Source organism: Mercenaria mercenaria, chromosome 8, assembly GCF_021730395.1.
Source record: "Mercenaria mercenaria strain notata chromosome 8, MADL_Memer_1, whole genome shotgun sequence".
Taxonomy (NCBI): domain Eukaryota; kingdom Metazoa; phylum Mollusca; class Bivalvia; order Venerida; family Veneridae; genus Mercenaria; species Mercenaria mercenaria.
Window position 1 is genome coordinate 16,343,529 of NC_069368.1, and position 24,157 is coordinate 16,367,685.

Consider the following 24,157-nt stretch of genomic DNA (forward strand, 5'->3'; position numbering starts at 1 on the left):
CATGACAGTCACCACTATTGGATGACAGATCCATACATCTGAACTTTATATTCTTCTACAAGACTACGAAACAGTAACCTGGATAACTGCATATAATGGGCAAAACCTGTTGATAAATTCTGACTGGTAATACATGATGTTTTCAAACACACAAAACCTGAACGGACTAGCACACTAACAATTGCCAATCTATAAAAGCATATCCCAGTTCTGAAGTGGCACATAATAATAACACAACTTCTGTTGCTACAGTAGGTAGATTTCAGACTTTATTATAGATCAATGAATATGGATACATGACACTTTTTAACAAATAAAGACACTTGAATCAAGACTTCTCGACAAAAACAATGGACTTACATGAGCACATGAAATGAAACAGTTTCTCATTTTCAGTTACTTTACATTCAATATTTTCCTCACCTAACAAAGACTTGGAATAGTTTAATATTTATCATTCATGTTCAAATCTGTAAAGTATGCATATAAACAAACAGGTTTAATTTTTTCCCAAACAGCTTTCTTTGTTCTTTATATCATTATTTTGTACAAGCCTTTCCTCTGATCAATATGAATTTTGTTACTACATCTTGGGTTCCTCAGAAGGGAACACAATAGTTCACAAGGATAGCTAGTTGAAACTACCGGTAATACATTTTAAATTCCATTTCCAAATCTTAAAAAAAATCTAGAGGTCTAAAACCGAGTTAGTTTCTACAGTCTGAGTTTTTATCACCAGAGTTTCAAGACAGTAAAATATTTATAATCTTATACCCAAGTAAATGCTCCATACAAAAAAAATTAACAAGAAAACATCTAAAAATGTCTTGATATATCTAGGAACAGAAAAATCCATTCAAATATAATCAATGAAATCAATTTTATGTACTATTTCATGACAACTGAAAATTATCTTTTACACAAACACTATACTTGACATATGCTTACTTTTATGTTACTTGTATGAAATAAGTATCAAGACAGATATTCCTTGCTAATCTACTGTATGTACACTGAACACAATCTGGCATTCAACAACATCGCAAATTTAAGATACACTGCACAACTTGAAACAAAAACAAGACAGTCACACATTTAACAGTCTCACAAGCCATTCAATCACACCTAATGTAACAGTAACGTTTACAAGTTAGACCGCCACTCTAAATTAGTAATGTATAGTTCACTCAACGACAAGAGTTTATGCCTTTTTACTATTGTAGATTACATAATTCTTGTATTGCATGACCTGATGGCTAACAAAATTTTGTTACTGGCGTTATTATGAACTCAAATTTTGTTGTTGTTTCTACTACTGAAGGAGACACTTCTTATTTTTCATTACTTTCTTATTGATAAATTGACCAAACAGCCAACATTAAACCTTGGCAGGTAATACCTGATCTACAAAAAATCACCATTTTATGGTATACTAGTAACAATACATAAAAAAAAAAACATTTATAAATTTAAGTTTAAAAATCCCTACAACCCTTAAAATTCACTATAGTGTTTACCAGAAGTTTGTATTTACAAATGACAGATATAATTACATAAACACGAGTACAAGCAAGATTGTACTAAGCATAAACATTTAGCAGAAAAAGTGTTTTTTTAGCAGAATCAAGAAAATACAAAATTTACCATCAATGTTCAAATTAAGAGACATATGGTGAAAAGTGATATATGAAAACCTGATGGCACGTTTACATGTAATCAGGGCTTCGGAAATTTGCCGGTTTGTCGGTTTTGGACCGATTTTTGACTTTTCAGACCGATTCGTGAAGTGAAAAAAACGAAAAAAATCGGTCCCGTAAAAATGGAGAAAAGTATAAATTTCGGTCTTATATCTCAATACACGATCACCTGCCAAGTAGGAAATTGTTGGTCGCACCTTCAGATAATCAATAAACGTGTCAATCGGTCTGATTGTCACTTTGATAATCGGTCCGTAATTAGCGCGTGACGCAATCAGTGCTCGCGCGGCACATCCTTTAATGTTTGCAGACAGCCGACTGCGGTGTATTAAACATTTTTGACTGGTTTCCTAACGTTTCTTTACTGGATCCAAATCATTTCGACGGGGATCCACTTCTTTTATTTAGAATCCGACGGATGGTTTATTTCAAAAGGCTATGTTTGATCACGGTAACAAACAAATGGTCGCTGCATTTAATCAAAGAGTTATAATTGTACATTATAGGTCTTTGATTTAATAAGACATCACACGGAAAACCGATAAAAATAATTTTTATAATTACTTGATTTGAAAAAATTACATGATTCATTTGTTGGGGCTCCAGTTGAAACAAATGCAGAAAATCGTCTTTGCAACCCGACTGTACAAAAAAGAAAAAAATGGACGGGCAACCACGAATGATAAAGAAAACCGGAGTGGCACTGTTTATCAAATCGGTCTTTTAAAAAACGTTTCAAAATGAAATTTTGTTTACATCAGAAGAGAACATATAACTTTATAAAATGTAGTTGCTTATTGAAGTACAACGTAAGTGAAATGAAATATCCGTGGCCAACCCGCGTGACTTTTTGGTACTATACATGCGGGAAATTCGATCTCAGCGTTCAAATAACGTACACATTCGGTCCGCGGCAGAGTATTCTTTAAATACTGAGGCTGTTTAGCAGAGAATATGTGTCGTGTAACTCACTTTGACGCATTGTATTTTATAGAATTCCGTCAAAGAATGAGGAAACATCAGAAAGTATCTGCCGTGTATACGGTATTGAAGTCACGTGCGTTGGCTTTTAGACTAGTTACGCACACGGTGTCAATGCCTCGTATTATCTCGGAAAAACATCGAAATTTAAACAAAGTAACGATCACACATAACACTGAATAACTGTCTTCATTGTATGGTAACGCGCGGTGACTGGTAACACAGTTTTAATGCATGACATGCTTATTTCTTTACCCTATCACGTTTTACAAAATATGTAATATTGGGAATGCGGTGGGTGGGGTAGCGCCGATGTCAGGATTTTCGTTTCGGACCGATTGAGTTATCAAAATTTCCGGAGCCCTGCATGTATTTGTTTAATGCCAACAGCACATAATGCCCAGTTCTGTCTTATTTTAATCAGCATACATCAACATAACACAGTTAAAACATTCAAGATGTTTCAAATTTATAACAGGGTAATGAATGCACAAAAACTTATATCATATACACATACAAGCAAACATTCTTCATATAAAATATAACATCTTGTGCAACAGACAACCAGTGTATTAGATACATTCTTTTCGAAGGCATTTACGTCATTACAAAAAACTACCAAATAAAGGTAGAACACTATATTTAAGTTTTCAAAGGAGATTATAAGGATCTTACTTGCCTGCCTGTGCAAGATGGGGTTTTCCCTACCCGAGGGACAGTGGAATGGAAAACCGAGCTTTAGCGAGGTTTTTTTATCCAGGCTGTCCTGAGGGTTGGGAAATCAGCTGTCTTACACAGGCAGACATGTTAGATCATTTTTCTTGCCTATCACGTTCAAAATAGATCATGGAGACAAATAGATTTGGGTATTTCCCGACATTATTTATATAGTTTGTGACGTCACAATAGTGCCAGTATTACGTGACGTCATCTTAGTGCACGCTATTTTAGACAAAGTTTTTCCCCTAGGAAAAGACAGGATCCCTGGCGTGTGCTTGGACAAATGTATGGTTTCCCTGCTAGGTAGGCAAGAAAAGCAAAAACATTTTAATGTAATCAGTTAATGCCAAATTTTGCAAAATCCTCACGTTATTTTACTACCCATTTAATTTTACTAGTTCAAAATTTCCCTTTTCCTAAAACTGAACTATATCGGTAACTTATGTTTAACATCGCTTTTATTTCAATCAAGAGATTCTAAAATAGATGACGAATGGTAGTTGTATAAAGATAAAATATGCAAGACTCTAAAAACAGTACATGTTATGAAATGATGGATGACTACCAACTAAAACAATTTTCTTATCCTTTAAAAGTCAATAAAACAGATGAAATTCCAGCAAAATTAGCTGCCTTCAAAACATCCACAACGAAGATGTTGTACGTCACTTGAATGTAATTGTCATCTGGTATAAGTGTCTGGTGTATCACAATTATAAAGGATTTTCTCAACTGACATTTTTCAGTTCTACTTCAAACACTAACGTACTGTTTGGAGGAATTGGTCCCGATCTCTGGTTTCCATATCTGTAATACAGAAGGCATACTGTAACATGTATAAAGCTTTGCAACACATATATTAGTTTAGACTGTCAATCTTCTGTAATGTTAATATTTGTATAACAGACAGTGGCTCACTTTCTCGGGTTAGAAGTCACACAAACATTTAGGTCATATAGCAACCACCTAGCTATTATAGTGATGAAGCTCTCTAGGAATTATTTTAGGCCCTGACAGGCATTAGCGTAAAATGACCCGCAAACCAGTAAGATGACTTCCTCACATAAAAGAACATCCCTTGTAGGGTTTCCAAATTTACAATGGCATGGAGCATGTGATTAAAAACTTGAATGCTATTAAATTAAATATGTATGTTTATCATTGAATCTTAATGACACACACTCTAAGAAAAGTACATAAACCAAGAGTCTGGTAGTCTCACTCACCCCTGTTGTGGTGGTATAGTCAATCTCCTCTTCCCACCAACTTTCATACCTGCAAGTAGATATTGTATCACTTCACAATCTGTTCAAACAACTGGCTACAGTTATTTATTGTTCATACAGTATCTAGTAGAACACATTTTCTCATATTTTTCATAACACTGTCTTCATACGAAGTGTAAAAGACACAGGTGTATATGCTCCCCATTTTGGAGATGGTATAAAAAAATATTTGCACTAAGCTAATGCTTCAGAATTGTGTTACAGTGAAACACCGCTCGCTCGAGCATCGATGACTCGAGCACCCGGGCTCGCTCGAGCAACTCATGTGGTCCTTGTCGATTTCCTTCTATTTTCTATGTGATATTACCATGGCTGGGTCGAACATCGATAACTCGATCGCTCGAGCATGACACCTGGTCCCAGTGTATTAATTTACTCTTTGTTGCTTCTGGCTAACTCGAGCACAGGTGTCAAAATTTTTCACACCTTCGGCGGTCAGAATGTATCGGTTAATTAAACATTTTCACACACCGTGAGAATTGTGTAGTCTATTCCCATCTTAAATGTTTGTTTGTCGGTATATTCGATATTATGATGAGATTAATTATTGATAAAAGCTTAAAGAAAAGTTTTATTGATCAAATATCGATCAATTACTGATAACTTAAAGCATCTTTTCTGCGGGATCGAGATCTTAGTAATTTAATCAGCGGTTATTTGCATGCAAATGAAGGAAATAATATAGCCGTTTCATAAAATTGAGACCACAATTATAATATGCACTTGTTGATGAATAAAAATTAAATGTTTCTTCGAATGTACAAATTACATATTGAAACGTCTATCAATAGATAACGTTTGTAATACGTTTGTTTTCGAAAATGTCACAAGTATGTTATTATTACGCATGACCGTTTACGGTCCCGATGACCGTAAACTTTAGTTTTCTTCGTATGTTTGTCAATGTTTGGGTTGCTCGAAACTATGGATAACTCGAGCATTTTGCTCATCCCCTTGCGACCTCGAGCGAGCGTAGTTTTACTGTAATTCTAAACACTATTTATTTCTAAAATGAGCTTTTATAAATATCACATCCCTAGTAACTCTACAGTATTTCAATACATGTTTTTCAGTAAATTATGAAATATTATGGTGAAAAATATCTGGTATTTTTACAACAGTGTATAATTCTAAATATATTTTTTTTACTGCAACAGAACTACACTGGAACATGCAGGAATATGAATTACCAATGAAGGAGACTTCTTATGAGAAGATGTATCAATAATGGTAAAGCCATACACAATTATTACAATCTTTATATCAAAATGTAACAGAAAACTATAAATCTCGTAATTATTTGATTTTATGGTCATATCATGTTTCCTGAAAGTTGTGAGTTATGTGGACAAAATGGGTGAAAATTTGTTAAAAACCTTACGAAAGACATTAAATAAAATGAAAACTTATGTCACATCTAAGATTAAAAATTATTTTGCAGTCATGAACACCAAACTTTACATTTTCAACTACTTGTGAGAATACTGCATCTCGTGTTTACTGGAGGCCTTGCCTCATTTCTCACCACAACCTGGACCTTTTTAATAGCCTTGTTCATCACTGGTAAAGCTGTGACTTTTTCCTTAAGTGACTGGTGTGTCAATTAGTCGCCACACATTTGACAAGCTGTTGGTCTTACCTTCTACACCCTTGTCCCAGCCTTGTATGACCTCACCAAGACCAAGCTTGAACCTGAATGGTTTACCACCTGTACAGGAATCAAACTGTCTCCCATCTTTCTGCAGCTTTCCAACATAGTATACATGAGCCTATAAAAATAGTACCTTAATAATAACAAGTCTTATACTGATGAACAGACTAATGCAAAACAAGAACTGTTTGCAAATTTACATACGGTGCCCCACTCTCCTCCCCCTCAATGACAGCCTGTTATTGTGATCCTGACCTTTGACTTACTAATCCAAAAAATAATAAGGGTCATCTATTGACCTCAGGCAATCAACTTACGAGGTTCGACTATATACCAAAATGTTCTTTAAATATCGTAATATGACTAAATGTCACTATGACCTTTACCTTTGACCTACTGACCCTCAAAATATTTGGGGTCATCTACTGGTCAAGGACAATCATCCTATGAAGTTCAATGACTGCAGTGCAAAGTGTTCTTTAGTTATTGAGTGGGAATTATTTTTAGTCTTAAGGTCACTGCGTCTTTGACCTCCAATAAAACAATGGTTATCTGCTGACCACAGGCAATCAACCAATGATTGAAGTTAATTCAATGTAGGCTAAGGAGTGTTTAGTTATTGAGCAGAAACAGTTTGCATTCTTAAGGTCACTGTGACCCTGACCTTTGACATCCAAAATGATAGGGGTCATCTACTGACAATAGGCAATCACGGTCACTTTGACCTCTAGTGTTAAACAGAACTGCCAACAACACATGATGTTTACAGTAGCTCATCCTGAGCACTATGTCCAGAAACTAAAACTTTTAAAAATTGTTCCTTAAAATTTTCATATTTTTATTACCATTTTGCCTTTTTTAGCTGGCTGACCTTCCCCAAGATTAATGTCCTCAGCAATTATTCCTCCAGCAAGAACTTGTTTTTTTGGTGTTTTTCCTTGTTGTGGAGTCTTACTTTGTTGTGGAGTCTTGCTCTGTTGTGGAGTCTTGCTCTGTTGGTCTGGTTTGTTCTGTGGTGTCTTGCCCTGAGTCTGCTGGTTCTGAGCAGGTTTAGGTGTGTTTGGCTGGGGGGTCTTCGCACCCTGTTGCTTAAAGATAGAATTTGAATATAGTAAATCCCAATGTGCGATTATGCCTGTAGAAAGCAGACTCTTATTATGTGGTAGATTGTAGGGTTCTGTATAAAGACTCACATTTGTACCACAGTATATCATAATATTTTATTGTTTTTAACAAGATTAAAGTTCTCATTTTTTATATTTCACTAGCTTGTCTTTAGCAAATTATAAGGACAGCTCTGTGACAGTAAGTTTTATATTAATGTTGTAAATGTAGCAATTACGTTTCAGCAGCAAGCAAAAAACAGTTATACATTGTTGATTAAAGTGGCATTATGCGCATCTTACAGCACGTAGTGTGTTTTTGGTGAATGTTTTATAAAAGCAAGTTTTCGGTTGCTGTGCATTTAAATGTGTTTAATCAACAATAATGCCGCATAAGTATTTGAAAGTGATGCTTTAGAAATGAAGAAATCGGACTTATAAAAAATAGTTCATTTCTTCAGTCGTGTACGCAATGATCTCCCTTACCTATAAGTAGAGATTTCTGAGGTTGAAGGGAAGCAACTCATGCAAGCAGTTTGACTTTTCTTAAAAAGACTGCCCCAGTCAAAATAAGAAAAGTCATATTTAAAAAGTTATTATTTCGTAATGGTAACAGGAAGAGTTTGGTATACTGGGTTAAAAACTATAATTTCCTCCAACCTTTTAAGACACTCTATCTAATTTTATTTAATTTTTGTACAATATAAGCGAAAAATTCACTTTAAAGTTTTTCTTGAAATAACATAAAAAGAATTGTTTCAAAACTTCTTCAAATATTTACAGCAATGCTGACGCATACGTTTATTATTCATCACTAGGATATGTACCTTGATCCACAAACACTGGTAATACTGGTACATACAATTTACACCTTGTAAACTGAAAAAGATTCTCTGGCGTAATGTTAAAAATTACCGTTTATTCTAACACATATCTGGCAGTATACTGCTTAAATGAGCTGCAGTAAACAGCTAGAGATAAGATATATTACCGGACTACTGTCGCCATTTTCCAAGCCTTTGTTCTTCTTCTTCTTTTTCTTCTTCTTCTTTTTAGCGGACTGTTCTGCCTCAGCATCGCCACCTGCTCCTGGTTTACTCACTGGGGTAGCAGCAGACTTCTGTGCCTGATCCTGTTATACCATAAACAGTGAATAATTAGTCACATTCTTTTATGATTTTATCATCTCAAATTTCTTATAAATTCATAAACATTTTAAATGAAGCATACTAATAAAACAACTTACTTCTGTAAATTACAATTTAATCTCAATTTCACTGGTATGAAATTTCATGGTTTCAACCAAAAATGAATATTTTGGTACGAATTTGTGCATTTTGACTGAAGTGAATGGGAACTTTTGTTTGTTTGGTGGGATTAAATTTGGTTAATTGATACAACCATGAAATCAATGAAACTAAGTCCCTAACCAATATTAATGATTTCATAGTTCATGTGGCCTGAAATAAACTAGAAACACTAAGCATCAGAATATGGTTTTAAACGGGCTATGATTTCTGATGAACTGTATTCACTTCTCCATAAGCATCCAACTCCTTTAGATTACAAACTACAACTGGTTGGTTATAACAGTACAAATGCTATCAATAGTTTCTGACTGACACAAGAAAAATGTAGAAGTACAATAACAAAGCATAAAATCCTTCAATATAAGCTTTTACATAAATACATGTAGCCATTCCAGAAAATAATTCCATTTAAAAATTACTTTCTTAAACTTATCAGATTCAAAGAATGCAATGTTTGTATTAACGCCAAACATATACCCATTTACTCAGTGTGTATGAAGGCGGGAGGGGTAGGTGTTTGTTTGTAAGCTTATTTAGAGTTGACACCAGAAAACCGAATGAGCAACCATTCTACTCCTCCTCAAGACTATATTTATTTTGTTGGGTTTAATGTCGCACCAACACAAGTATAGCTCATATGGCGACTTTCCAGCTTTGATGGTGGAGGAAGACCCCAGGTGCCCCTCCATGCATTATTTTCATCAAGAGCGGGCATCTGGGTAGAACCACCGACCTTCTGTAAGCCAGCTGGATAGCTTCCTCACATGAAGAATTCAATCTGATAGGTGTCAAATGTAAGGTAGTAAACACTAACAATAATAAACAACAAACAACAAGAGTATGACTTTAAAGGTCTGATTACAAATTCTGTGAAGCTGACTAAATTTTACAGAAACACATGTTTCACTACCGTAACTGTTTCAATACCTTTTTGTCTTGTTGAGGTGTTTTGCTCTGGTTTTGTTTAGGTGTTTTCATCTGATCTTGTTTAGGTGTTTTGGACTGTTCTGGTTTTGGGGTCTGTTTTCCCTTTACTTTCTCTTGTTTTGGAGTCTCCTTTGCCTTCTTTTCACTCTGTTTTGGTGTCTTTTTGACTTGTTCCATTTCCTCTGAACACATGAAAATGTGAAGGTAAATGATTTTGTTACAATGAAATTACTTGCAAAACATTAAGTTTGTAACATGTAAGTATTATGTCTACTGTTATTATATCCTTTAACCTCCAGCAGATTTATTAATTTATTTATTTTGGTTTTATGGCGCACCAACACAGTATAGGTTATATGGCGCCAAACAGGACTACAAATTTTGGTTCCACATCTCATTTACATCGAAATAAAAATATGAGGTATGGAATCAAAATTTGCATACCTGCTGGAATCACAGAGTTACTTCCAGCAGAGGTAGCAAAGATCTTTGATAAATTCCTTTTGAACTAAAACAAGGTTTATTCTGTGACAAAATCAAAGTATTTTTTAAGGACTTTACAAGAACTTTGGACTGTTTTCTTCAAAACATAACTCACAGTCCAGACAATATTTATCAACTAAATATTTCAAACAGACTTTAATCAATAATTATTCCAAAGTTAACCAGGCCTGGGTACAAAGAACTACCATTATGTAGTCTTTAGATGCTACTGTTACTATGCAGTATAAAATTCACACATTTTAATGAGTTTTTGGTACTTATAACTTTTTAATCTGTCAAGTGAAAGAAAAATACAATGGATCCCATCTCAATGAAGAAAACTCCCATGTGAAAACACTACTAGACTGAAAACTGCATAATATTAACAGCCAGTGACAGAATCTTTTTCTTGCATACCAAATACAAGAAATCAGCTTCCGTAACAGGAAAGACATCATGACATTTCAAGGACAAATAACAATGTTTAGTTCTGGTTTTGTTTTATTGCTTGCAGCGTAACGTTATGTATTTTAACTAAACCTAAGTTTTTTGAATTGAGAAATGTACTATAAGGAACAAACAGGAGATATCAAGGTATTATATTTTCATTCTGTTTTATGAAATAAACTATAAATTGCTACATAAATCTGCTACTATATGTAGTTCCTAATACGTTATTTACAGCACAGGAGCCATCTTACACCCTACACCCTTGGGTGTAAGATGGAGTTTTCCAGCACCGCTGAAAATACCGGAAATCCCCTTCTGAAATATTTTATTATAGTATGCTATTTTTTTAATAATCACATAAATGGTTACCATCACTGTCATCTTCATCACTTTCATCATCATCATCTTCATCATCAATTTCAAAATCATCATCATCCTCAGCATCACTCAATTCAGCTTCCATGTCCAGCTGCAATAAAAACAAATATGCTGAAGGAAACAGCAGTAAACATTTTAAACTTTAGCCTGCTGTTGGCAAGTGGTTCTGCCTCTGCGACCAGTGAACATCCTTTTGATAAGCAAGTGGCACTGCCCAAATTGAATGATGGACCAGTCCATTTTAGAAATTTAGCAGGGTAAAGGTTAAATAAATACCAGCAAAAACTTGAGAGTTGCTACAATACTTGTGTCCCCACTGCCAGTTACTATACCATCATATGTTACTTGTCGACAATGCAAGACTAAGTTAACTTTTATATTATTTTGTGTTTGGTGTGCGAGTCCTCAGGGTGTGGGCTGGGGGCTGGATAATATAACACATCACCAGGAAACACAAAATAATAGAAACTGAAAGAGTAAAAAAAACAACATTTTTTAGGCAGGAGGATTAAATCCCAAATAAACATGTTTTGTGTAGGGCTGTGGATCGTCAGACAAGTGGCGATCCGATCCGATCCGCGAGTCGGGACTGACGATTCACAGATCGAACCACGGATCAAAAACAACAACTTATAAGGATACAAAAATGCAAGCCTGTTATTTTTGTACTGTTTTCTTTATGGAATCTAAGTTTTGCAGTTCTCATAGTGTTCAGTTTAATAGTTTTGACCTATGTTTAATGTTTTGCTCATTAATTAAAGTCAGGTTTCGCGGGTGGACTTCTGTATGTTTGGCCATTCTTGCAGATGAACCATATGACGTCGGTCATTAATAATCACAATATTTAGTAACAGTTCCGCATTTTTTGATAAGAAAATTTTATTTGTTGGACAGAAATTTTTAATCTTAACTTTTTATTGAATTTAGTTACTTAAATGATAAATGTTTATTCACTGTTTTGATAGATAATTTTAGTTTGAAAATTAGACCGATGCTAACTCTACCTAATACATTTGTTTACATCCGGTTTAGAATCTGACAATGCGCAATCGTCTTAGATGTGCAAGAAAATTCATTAAAGACGTTTAATGTGGCTTTAATTTAGTTTTCTTGATAGAATTTTACAAATTGCATGTATCAATGAAAAAGATCGCGATCCAACGATCTTGACGACGAATATCCGTACTTGAACTTTTGGTCAAACTCGTGGATATCCGAGTACTCGGATACTCGTTACAGCCCTAGTTTTGTGGTACTTGAGAGACAAAATGTTAGGCCTTTAATGCACACTTTTTGACTAACACAAGGGTATCAAGTCTGGTCATCTTGAAAAGTGAAATTCAAAAAATAAACCCAAAGATGCACAGCTTCATGACTGCAGGTCAAATACCTTTTATGATACTTTAGGCCCTTAACCTTTACCCTGCTAAATTTCTGAAATGGACTGGTTCATCGATCAATTCGGGCAGTACCATTTATTACTAGAAGGGGTGATCACTGAAAATGTACTTCTTGAATAGTGATGTGCAGACTGGTCTTGGTCTACACTGGTCGCAAAGACAGAATCACTTGCCGTCAGCAGGCTAAAGGTTAATGCATATTTTGCACAACATCAAGGGCCCTAATTCTGTTTGTTTTGAAAAGTGAAATCCTTAACAAAACCCCAGGTGCACAACTTTACATGCTGAAAAATATTCTTATAAGGTTTAATGACTCAAGGTCAATTATTTTTCAAGAGAAGTGTAACACAAACTTTTAGGCTCATTATGCATATATTTTTGACTAAGTCATGGGCCATAACTCTTGTCCGGCTAAATCCCAAATAAAACCCCAGGTGCACAACTTCACATGCTGAAAAACAATCTCATCAGGTTTGATTACTTTAGATCAAATACTTTTGGAGACATGCATGACACTATTTCAGAAGATGATCGGACAAACAAGGGTAAATCTAAATGCCCTAGCAATGTTACACAAAACATTGTTAACAAGTTAAATTCATACCATCTCCATAGTATTCATATCATCGTCACTATCCCCCTCATCATCTTCATCACTGTCATCATCATCATCCTCAGAGAATTCACTACCCTGAAGTATATACCATGTTGATTCAACATACAAATTATATAAGACATTTTTGTGTGTTCGGGTTAAGACGTAATGTGTTTCTTTTTCAACAGTTACTGGGAAATATAACCATGGCATCCATTTGTAGCAGTGAGCACAAAGCCCAACTTTATACTGCTATCTAAATGGAATATCACCCCATAGGGAAGATAAATTTGAGGGCTGAACGTGAAAATATTGTAACTGTGTATGAATATAGAACAAGATTTAATACTTTCCTGCTCAGCCCTTGATTGGTTCATTTCAGTGCAAGATATTTCACATTTAATGCTCAGGCTTTGATTTGTTCATTTCAGTGAAATATACTTCATAGGGTGAACACCAGTAGCAATATTTTCAAGAGTGGTGTTTGACAAGTACGTGAAACATATTTCAATCTTGCATGTAAAACAAAGAAATTTTCATGTCTTTAAATAGTATTCATCACATTCTACTAGTTTTATCCAAGCAAATGAAGGAATATCAGAAATAAAACCACTTTGACCCCATAATGTTAATACTGTAATCAAAGGCCTGAAGGGCCTGAGTCGGCTAATGATTGATGTACTGACAGTATAGTCTATCAGTTTCAGTTTGTTTTTAGTTTTTTTCTTAAAATTTCATAACACAGCTCGATATTTACCCAAAATATTATATCCGGATACGATTACACTTTTCTCCAGTTTCAACAATATATTTTACAAATTGTGATGATACGAAGACATTTAGCAGCAACTGGCAGTATCTGACATTGAAGTTTACGGTTAAATTACCTCTTATTTAAATCTTTTCATAAAAAAAGTTGTTTCGTTTCGTGAAAGCAGCCAAACATAGACGATCTACTTTCAATTTCAAAAACTACAAGAAAATACAATTTAATGTTTCGCCGATTTGTTTATTTCTCGAAAAATAAGAATTAAAATCATTTTTAATATCAGTAGTAACTAAACAAACCAGTAAGAGCTTCTTCTTCCGATAATTTATCCGTTTACTGACTGCAAAATTCAACCCACGCAAAGTTTATAGAAATCATACGATGCGTGTTTACGTTCAATGTGGGAGAATTAAGGCTGATCGGCTATGTTACCTAACGCATCCAGACGATTCAGATTTTGTTTTTAAAAAAGCATTGTGTGCGTTTCTGTAATTTTATATACGTTTTTATACGCTTAGAAATTATTAGACATGCGTATTTGCATTATTTCATTACGTAATTTACGCTAATACGCATCTTATCTGGAGCCCTGTGGAACTATTTTTTTGTCTTTCGCTGGATGTTACCCAAGCTTTGTAAGCCTGCGCAATTCTTAAAATGCACATTTATGCTTAATGAGTTACATTCGAGTATTGCACAATTACAAGTCATAAATATGACAGATTACATCGTATATTGGTCATAGCAAAGGGAATTGACACAACTTAACTTCATTCATGCAGTGAACTGTTTGAAGTTTGAGAAATCTAATGGAACTACATCCCTTCACGTGTTATTTGGTCCATTTAGAGAATTGCTGAACAGCAAGGACTCGTCAAAAGGCTTTCAGCCTTTAGCCGACTCAAAAAACTGGTTTAAAAGTCCTACAGCTAATCTAAACTAAATTGAATACTTAATTAGTACCATATTGCTTACCCCTGGTGTTAACCATTTTGTTTTCTTCTTTGGAACATCTGCTTCAGAACCCTTCTTCCTTTTACCAGGAGTGACAAGTTCTGGCACTGAAATCATTTTCATAAAATCAGTACTAGTGATGGTTTGAAATAAGACTGTAATGACAAGTAACAGCAAAATGACATCAGATATTACTTGTGTACCAATACACTAATACCTTTTGGACTTTTTTCAGATTATTGTGTGTTTAAATAAACATCAAAGGTGTCAAATTGTATACATTGAAATGTGTTCACTGGATATGTATTTCCTCCAAAAAGAGCAATTTTTGAAGCTGGTTCAACAATGCAAAAATGGCAATAATTCGTACTATGGCCCCCTGTCTAATGATGAGGAGAAACTAAGATTTTCGGGACAAATGTTCATATGACATGAACTGGCAATGACACTTAAATCATTTTCATAAAATCAGTACTAGTGATATAGTTATATCATTTTCCAATTTGGGAAACTTTCAGTATTTTGAGACAGTATCTTTTTAGACTAAAACTAGGAAACATAAAACACATTGGCTGTCCAAAAGACAGCATATTTCACTGCCAACTTCTAAGAGTAAGAAGAGTGATAACTTGGCAAGAATTACGTAATCCAGTTTTTTTTAAATTACATTATATATTACAAACTAAGCAGCAATGATAACAACTTGTATGCAAAACCAGAGTGCTATAAGGAGACATAATTTGATGTGATCTTAACCAAGAGTTGTGTAAATTTACGTAAGAAACTGATAAGAAAACCTTTGGTGAAGTTTCAAATACATACAGTTGTTACTGAGATACAGCTTGATAGCTTCTAACTTCCAAGTGGAAAATGTTCCATTACTATTAAATTCAAACAAAAGCTATCTGTTATTTCAGTACGTTTAAGGACTGAGAAGCATTCAATGTGATTAGCTTCAGTCTAATCTGCCACCACCACTCGAGTAGAATAGTTCCTAATAAAACTAAACATTCTCCAATTAATTTTCAGTCCAATGATTCTTTACACCCGTTAACAAAGGTATAAAGCAGGGACTGCACATCAGTCTGGAAATGCAGTCAATTCCAACCTGAGCATAGAATCATTCATTCAGAAGCTTGAGTTTTAAGTCTGGTTTTGACTTTTTATTAGCCTATAGTCATGGACAAGCTATTAGACAAGTACCTTCATTATCTGAGTCCTCTTCCTCCTCCATGTCAAGGCCTTCCAAGTCACCAAAGTCTTTATCATCATCAAGCTGATAACCAGTCAGATGTACTGAACCTGAAAGATAACCAGTCAAATGTACTGTACCTGAAAGATAACCAGTCAAATGTACTGTACCTGAAAGAAAACCAGACAAATGTACTTTACCTGAAAGATAACCAGTCAAATGCACTGTACCTGAAAGATAACTCAAATGTACTGAACCTGAAAGATAAACAGTCAAATGCACTGTACCTGAAAGATAACCAGTCAAATGCACTGTACCTGAAAGATAACCTGTCAAATGCACTGCACCTGAAAGATAACCTGTCAAATGTACTGTACCTGAAAGATATAACCAGTCAAATGTACTATACTTAAAACATAATCGGTCAACTGTATTTTACTTGAAAGTAGCATCAGTAACTGCACAACAAAACTGCATCTCAACCAATCTGCTTGAAGTAAAATGCATTCCGTCCTGCTTGTTGTTCTTTTTGTAAATATTCCTCAACAAAAAAGATCATGTTTCCCTGTCATGAGACTTTAAACTATGCAAAAACAAAAGGAACAATTTCAAATTTACCTTGACCATTGACAAAGAATGTAACTTCTTCTCCTTCGTTAAAATTGAGGTCTAGAGGCTGCTGTGTGAGATGTTTAAAGTTCAGAGAACAGATGAGGAATTCTGACTTCTGGCTTGCAACCATCACAGATACTGTCTGATTGTGTTTACCCTTTAATGTCTCTGAAGACAAAACATCAAGAATATACGTCATGTAACATGAAATTTTTTTTTTTATTGTTTTTTTAAATAGGTTATATGGACACTTTCCAGCTTTGATGGTGGAAAAGAACCCCGTTGCTCCTCCATGCATTATTTCATCACAAATGGGCACCTAGGTAGAACCACCGACCTTCCTTAAGCCAGCCAGATGAAAATACCAATGTTTGGTGTACCTATACCTATAGGAAGTGTCATAATATGTTATACTATGATTTGGATGTACAGTGCTCCCTCTCTACAACAACACCCTTTGGGAGATGGAAAATTTGGTTGTTGTTCAGAGGGAGTTGTTGTAGAGGGGTAAAATAAAGAATAAGCATATTTTGGAGTCAGTAGCAAGTGCTGTTGCAAGGAGGGAATTGTTGTTCAGAGGGCTGCTGTAGCGACGGAGCACTGTAAATAGATACAAACTGTGGTACAAAATATGCAACAATGTTCATATTCATAAATGCACATTATGTAAAATGTGTGAATTAAAGAGAAATAAATTACTTTAAACTTCTTTTTCATTTCTTCAACTTTCAGTTCTGATCTACTGTAAGTATGCAAAACTTTTCTTTTGTAAGTATGCAAAACTTTTCTTTAGGACTGATATGTATCATACCTGTATCAGCTGGCAGTTCAAGAGCAGCCATACTGATATGGAACGACTGCTCCACTGTCTGGCTGTACCTCTTCCCCTCTTCCAACACAAGAGCTAAAAAGCAAAAAAAAAAAAATCAAATAATTACTATGTGCGAGAGCCTTAATTCATTAAAAATCATCTGTTAAAACATTATGAACAGATTGGTAGATGCTTTTTTCATACTTGCATAGAATTAACTAGCTCAATATGTGAGAAGTCCGGAAATGAAATGACAAAAAAAAAACAAAAAACAGACGAGCCAAAAAGGAGAGGGCGTGTAACCTGGTTGCAAATGGCATTATTTCCCTAGTGATTTTTTCTAGAGTAGGGTTTGGACTGAGGAATAAAATGTCTGTGCACGTCCGAAGTGTAAGACAAAACAAGAAATGTGGAAATCCTACGAAAACCAGATTTTCAAACCTAACATCATGCCAACAGGTTTTGTTTTAAAAAAGGTCATGTTCTATTACACATATCTGACTGCATCCAAACATGCCATTCACAAGTACAGATATAAGAAAAGTAGATATCTTATTGCCATGCTACCTAAACACCAAGTTTGCTGACAATAGGTGTCAGGGTTTTTCCTCACCATTTTGGGAACATGACCCATACCCGTGGGATTGGGAATTTTCGCCAAAATTGGGAAAAAGTACAAATTTCAATATCAATACCTGTTAAAGCCAATTTGAATACAATTACTGATTTTTATGTTAAATTAACAGTAACTCAGTGTGATAAGATAGTTTACAGAAAAAAGAAATTGAAATTAACAGAATATGCAGAGCTTAGTAAAACTTTGTTACTTCATCACTTGTCAGCATTGAGCTCTTAATAGTTTTGAGGAATTGCTCGACTTTGTTACTGAATTGACTCCGTCTGGTATCACTGCATACTTTTAGCTGTTGACATAACACTTACGCTGGTTATGGCTTTTGATAATACTGCATGTTTGAATAATATGTCTATTCTTTGCGATTTTTAGTTTTTTAAAAACTCTTTGACGTAATATTTTGAATTGTGTGACATGTTTTTACCATCGTTGTTACTGATATTGATCTATTTTTATAAAACACTTGTTCGGATTAATAGAAACGACGACTGACTAATGTATCCAATTGTACTACTGTTTTTTGTACTCAATTTTTGTCGTACTTGCTGTTTTTCTCTGTAAAACGGATCAATTTTCTCGGATTTTTTTGGCTTTGAATTGGGAATCTTTTGCTTGAAATTGGGAAAAAAAGATCCTATTTTCGATTGGGAACACAACTGAATAATGGCTGTAAAATTGGCCGAAAAAAACACCTTGAATTTAATTATACAGGACCATCAATCGGTATTTTCAATTAAGCGTGGCATGTTCAATTGTAAATGCCATGCTTGTTTTTTCCTTACATACAATTAATTTGTAATTCCCAGTTGTTAACAACCAGATATATGCCTCTTGTTTATAATAGTTCTGCTGCAGGTTCCGTTTAACAGGTCTCTTATAGACATTCTGTAAATATACGGACATCTATAGATTTAAAAGGTCCATAATGCTTTAAATTTTTGTATCTTAAAAACAGATGAAACAGCTTTAATGGTGGGTGAAAGAAGCCATACTGATCATCGCTCAACCAGGACAAGGGGTTGAAGCTTCCAGCTGTTACAGTCCTCTCCTAGTGTCACTCACGTGCATAGTCCTATCAATAAGACCTGACATAACATATTTTAACATTTTGACGTCTATCGGTTATGTCAGGTCTTATCGGATCGCCATGTATAACATGTAGTGAGAAGCGAACACACTTCATGTCGCCTCTAATCTTCAAATTATGAACAACATAACCCAATCCGAAGTGAAAGAACACTACTTACACCGAAAATAATCCTTTTTTCAACTGCACATGTGAATAATTATAAAATAAAAGTTACTTTTCATATATAAATATCGAGTTGTTTCTGTCCACTGTATGTATTGCCGTGTATCTGTATTATGGTGTGCAACATTGCCGGTCTATTCCGAATGTTGTGTAAACACAGTTTATTTTGAGAATCAATTTTAGACGAAATATTTTCCCTCTGGATCAATTGGCAAATAGTTCACGTGGAAAATTGTTTTCGTCTAAGTCGATTCTAAATATATTATAACCTGCTGAATATGCTTGAAAAATGGCGGAATGTGTATTGATAACTGTACACAATTGACATATATTGGATATGAGGGCTTTTAAAGGTAAATTTAAATGATATTTTACTAGAATATGATAAATAACGGTAGGCTGGACTGTCTAAACCTGCGTATATCGTATATTTTTCGTGTGAGAAAATGCTACATTCTACTGATTAGGGCCCTTTTAGACGTTACAATGCAGATTGAAAATAAAATGTAAAATAATAAAATAATGAATGTTGAAGGTAAAATGAGCATGTACACGTCTAATATTTTGGACTATCACGTGCAGACTCAGAAGTCATAAGACACTCACTGACCAGAACTCAGTGCAGTCAGCTGATAATGGCTATGTGAGATAGCCAAAATATCCAGGTAAAAAACAAATTGCTCTGAGTAAATGGATTTATTCAAAATATGGGCAATCCTTAGTCAAAATAATTTGACATTCAAACTGTTTTGTGATGGGGCAATCTAAATGTCAAAACTGAAGGACCAAAATGATGGAGGATAAATCACAGTACACAGTCATGTAAAATTATTGGTTTTATCGCTTGCGCATATTGGCGTGTAGACGCGGTAAACGTTAATCGCCCTATGGGGCAATCCTGAGGAAGAGGAAGTTTTATCAGTCTGATTTTATGCTTTTTTATCTTTAAAATTTTGTCCACTGTAGGGACAACTAGATTAGCCATAAAAGTTGGTGGTCCTCTGGGTCAGCTGAGAAAAATTGTGTCTACTACCCCCGTCAGGGTGCTCCCAGTCCCACTCATATCTTTGGATTTCGTTCATGATTCCTTTAAAAACATCAATTATTTTATCAAATGATGGATTGACAAATTTCACAGTCTGAAGCCGCTGTATCAAAACTCACATTCAGTAGGCAAACTAGGTATACATACCCCAAAACATATTTTGCATTTCTCTCGGTTGTACCATCACACATGTGGTGACGTAAATTGGTCTAAACAGATAACTTATGTCGTAAAATGCAAGCGTACGGTAAAGAACGGGTTAAATATTTATTTTTAGGATACCATTTAAAGTTCCTACTAGAATCTACCGCATCTGTGTTTTATATTAGGTTTATATTTATTTATATTTTAGAATAATGAATATATCAAGTTTCCATGAATCTTGCAAAATAAAGTTGAAATTCACTTTAAAAGGCCTCACAAGATGGAGGTTGCAATTATAACTCTGTAGGCATCTCTAATATATTTAAAGAACCACTGAAACTTCTATGATCATTTCATCACGCAACCAAACAAAATAACAGCAAACACGGTGTTATTGATATTGTTCATGAGAGCTAATGGAGTCTCAGGCTTAAGTAGAATTTCTGCTATCCATAATCATTGAAATGTCTCCATGACCCCAAAAGGAAATATAACAACGCAAAGTCCATGTACGGAGAGACTTTTAACAGCCGCCATACAGCCTTAAAGACTGCAACTGTGATACTGCGTTGCAAAATTCCGAAATTTCTCGTAGTTTTCCTAAATAAAACCTAATCTATTTTTTTTAATTTATTGATTAAAAAAAAGTATTTCTTAATTCATCTTCCCTGGGTAAATATCAAGTCTGAAGAGGATAATCAGAAGGCGAGATAGGGCCTTCAAAAAAAAAAAAAAAATAGGAAATCAAACAAATCCTCTGATCGTAAATATTTCTTGGACCTCAAACACATAGTCCGAAAGAAAATATTTATAAAAGAGGCTTATCAAAAATACCTTGAAGATATTCTAAATGTAAACCAGTCTGATGCCTCCCCTTCATCAAAGCCAAACGCCAAAAAATTCTACTCCCTCCTCAAACATTCCAAACAAGATTCAGCATCCCTACCACCTTGAAATACCAAAACAAACTCGACTTCGATGACACTTTAAAAGCAACAGCTCTAAATAAGCAATTCCAGTCGGTATTTAGCCCAAAATCACCTTTTAACTTAACATCCTAATGCAAGATGAAACTCCAAGACATATCTGATAAAAAACAAAACTCATCATCTAAAGACAGTCAAATACCCTCCAAAGCGATCTTAAAACTCTAGAAAAGTGGGAGTTGGACTGGGAGTTGGAATTCAATCCTTCCAAGTGTCAAGTTATCCACGGCACAAGAAGGAAATATCCTATTCCCTCACAATACTACCTGCACAATACACTACTAGGATCTATCACTGCAGCAAAATACTTTGGCGTGGATATCTCAAACGATCTCTCGTGGGACGCCCACATAAATAGGTCAACAAAAAATGCAAATCCAACTCTAGATTTCCTTTGCAGGAATATAAAGGTTATCTCCAAACGTCTTAAGTCCATGACATATCAGACCCTCGTCAGATCTCAGCTGGAATATAGCTCCGAAGTCTGGTCTCCATACACACAAACCCAAATAGACCAAATACAGTGTAACTTCCGAAAACCGAACGCCGATTACTTCCTTACTTCTGCATCTAATGATCATTGTGATTATAAAACATGTCAAAATAAACGCGCGCCGCTCATAGATAAACAAAAGAACATTTTGACAACTTGCCACGGGCGTTTTTGGATTAACAGGTGGCATTTTCTCCGGCAAATATTTTGCTGTTCGGTTTTCGGAAGTAAATTTTAGTGTTAAAATATATACAGTCCTTCAAAAATTGTCCGGTTTTCAGAATTCGGAAGTTCCGGTTTTCAGAAGTTAAAATTATATAGAAATAAGAACAGAAAAAACGGGACCTTGAGTTTCGTGCGGTTTTCAAAGGTTTCCGGATTTCAGAAGGTCCGGTTTTCGGAAGTTACACTGTAGAAGGTTTCCAAAGACGGGCAGCGCGTTGGGCTATGTCCGCCTGTGGCCGCACCTCCAGTGTCACTGATATATTATACATCCTAAAATGGCGCAGGCTAGATCTCCGGCGCATTGAATTCCCGACTTTCTCATGTATAAAATTTCAAATCAACTAGTTGCAATCCTGTTGGAAGATTATCTCATCCCGCTAACAAGGTAATCACGCCATTATCATCCACTGTCTTACAGGTTAATCTCTGCAACAACTGACTATTACAAATATTCCTTTTCCCCAGGACTATAGTCCTATGGAATAACCTTCCACCTGGCATTCCCTTCCTTCCAACCCTTAAGCAGTTCAATGCCGCTGTTTGCAAAATTAAACACACTTCACCTTAACCTTGCTCTTCACCCCTGTTTTTATCTTTTAAATTACCAACAAAAGTGTCTTCGTCCCTGTAAAGGGTTATACAGTATTGGAAGATAGATAGACAGATAGACAGACAGACAGATAGACAGAATTCAGAATTCATATAAGGAGTCGGATCTCTAGGTCGGTCGTTTCTTTGTTTTTACTGGTGATTGATTATCAAAACATTTTCAAATGTTGTTGTCATGTTGTGATAGCTGATAAAATCTACAGAAAGATAATTTGGACGCATTAAACGCATCTGCATAGAAAAGTATGGATGTGTGAATGATAAAGAATTCACACATAAAAAAAGCACAAACAGTAAAATGAACAGACACAGAGGATGGTTTTCCACTTTTCCTATTTAATTGAGTCTCTTCATGAGAGGAAACACCCTCACGTCCTGTAGCACTGGCTTAAGCGGAATTTCTATCATAATAAAACTGAATGTACTGCATGATCTCAAAGGATCCGAAAATACAACAACACTGAATACCAAAAGTCGTATGCCCCCATTATTGTATATCCCATTTTCAGTTCCGAGATCACCGTGACATTAACCTTTGACCAACTAACCGCAACAAAACAAAGACCATCTGTAAACTAAAAGCAATCATGCTATGAAGTTTTTGGACTGTAAGCGTAGCCGTTCATTATTTATTGAGCTGAAACGCTATAGAGTATCAAGGTCATTGTGAACTTGACCTTTAACCTATGTACCAATAAACCAGTAAGGCTCATCTAATGACCACAGGCTATCATCCTAGGAAGATCGACAATTACAAGCCAAAACGTTCTTTACTTATCGATAAGAAACCCTTTTCAGTCCCGGGGTCACTGAAACTTTGACCTTTGATTTATTGGCCTCTAAAATATGATTTCTGAAAAATGGCAATCATCCTATGAAGTTTGACAACTGTAGGCCGATGCATTCTTTAGTGATTGCGTGGAAACTGTTTTCACTTTCAATGTCAGTGTGACCTTGTTCTTTGACCCCACTAATCCCAAAAACAATGGGTGTCATCTACTGACCAAAAGCAATTATTTTTTACGTTTGGCTATTGTGAAATCAATCGTCTTCAAGATATTGATTGGAAACCTATTGGTCTACTTACAAATAGAAAGACAGACCGGCAAAAATGAGCAAAACAATATACCATCACTTCTTTGAAGGACAACATAATAAATGCACAACAGGGAAACCTCACTTTTTGCCCTAACCCAGTTCCAAGGTCACAAAACAGTGCAGTTAAAAGTTATCACCGCCTATAGAATCCTAAACACAAAGGAAAAATGGTTCCAGAAGGTATGGTATGTTAAACTCAGAAGAATTCATAAGTGTATGTACTCACTGCCTTTGCAGAAGAAGAATATCAAGTGGAACTACAATAAGGAGCTCGAAGTTCCTTTACAGATGTGTACAAATGATATGTCGATACTTTTACATAAAAATATTAATACTGGTTGGTAGTCTTCTG

At 35.1% G+C, this 24,157-nt stretch overlaps 1 protein-coding gene across 2 annotated transcripts; it reads right to left on the reverse strand.

The window, feature by feature from the left end:
- Positions 1-247: 247 nt before the first annotated feature.
- LOC123522979 (46 kDa FK506-binding nuclear protein-like) lies at positions 248-20,497 on the reverse strand. 2 transcript variants are annotated; one of them, XM_045300537.2, is made up of 13 exons: positions 20,398-20,497; positions 17,320-17,412; positions 16,515-16,676; positions 15,908-16,006; positions 14,726-14,811; positions 12,991-13,077; positions 10,978-11,077; positions 9,676-9,857; positions 8,430-8,570; positions 7,181-7,417; positions 6,324-6,453; positions 4,625-4,673; positions 248-4,205 (listed from the first exon to the last, which is right to left on the reverse strand). In XM_045300537.2, the coding sequence occupies exons 1-13, from the start codon at positions 20,432-20,434 to the stop codon at positions 4,127-4,129; spliced, it is 1,482 nt and encodes a 493-aa protein (XP_045156472.2). In that variant the 5' UTR covers positions 20,435-20,497; the 3' UTR covers positions 248-4,126. The 2 variants fall into 2 exon arrangements, with proteins under 2 accessions (XP_045156472.2, XP_045156471.2); XM_045300536.2 differs by having other exon boundaries at positions 7,181-7,423; positions 20,398-20,496.
- Positions 20,498-24,157: the final 3,660 nt, after the last annotated feature.

Bases quoted from the DNA above. Each gene is read 5' to 3' on its own strand.
- LOC123522979 (XM_045300536.2), bottom strand. From the start codon at position 20,434: ATGGTACAACCGAGAGAAATGCAAAATATGTTTTGGG. The intron at 7,424-8,429 runs GTAATATATCTT...TCTATCTTTAAG, and splicing joins AAAATGGCGACAGTAGTCCG to CAACAGGGTGCGAAGACCCC. The intron at 6,454-7,180 runs GTAATAAAAATA...CTATTTTTATAG, and splicing joins CAGCTAAAAAAGGCAAAATG to GCTCATGTATACTATGTTGG.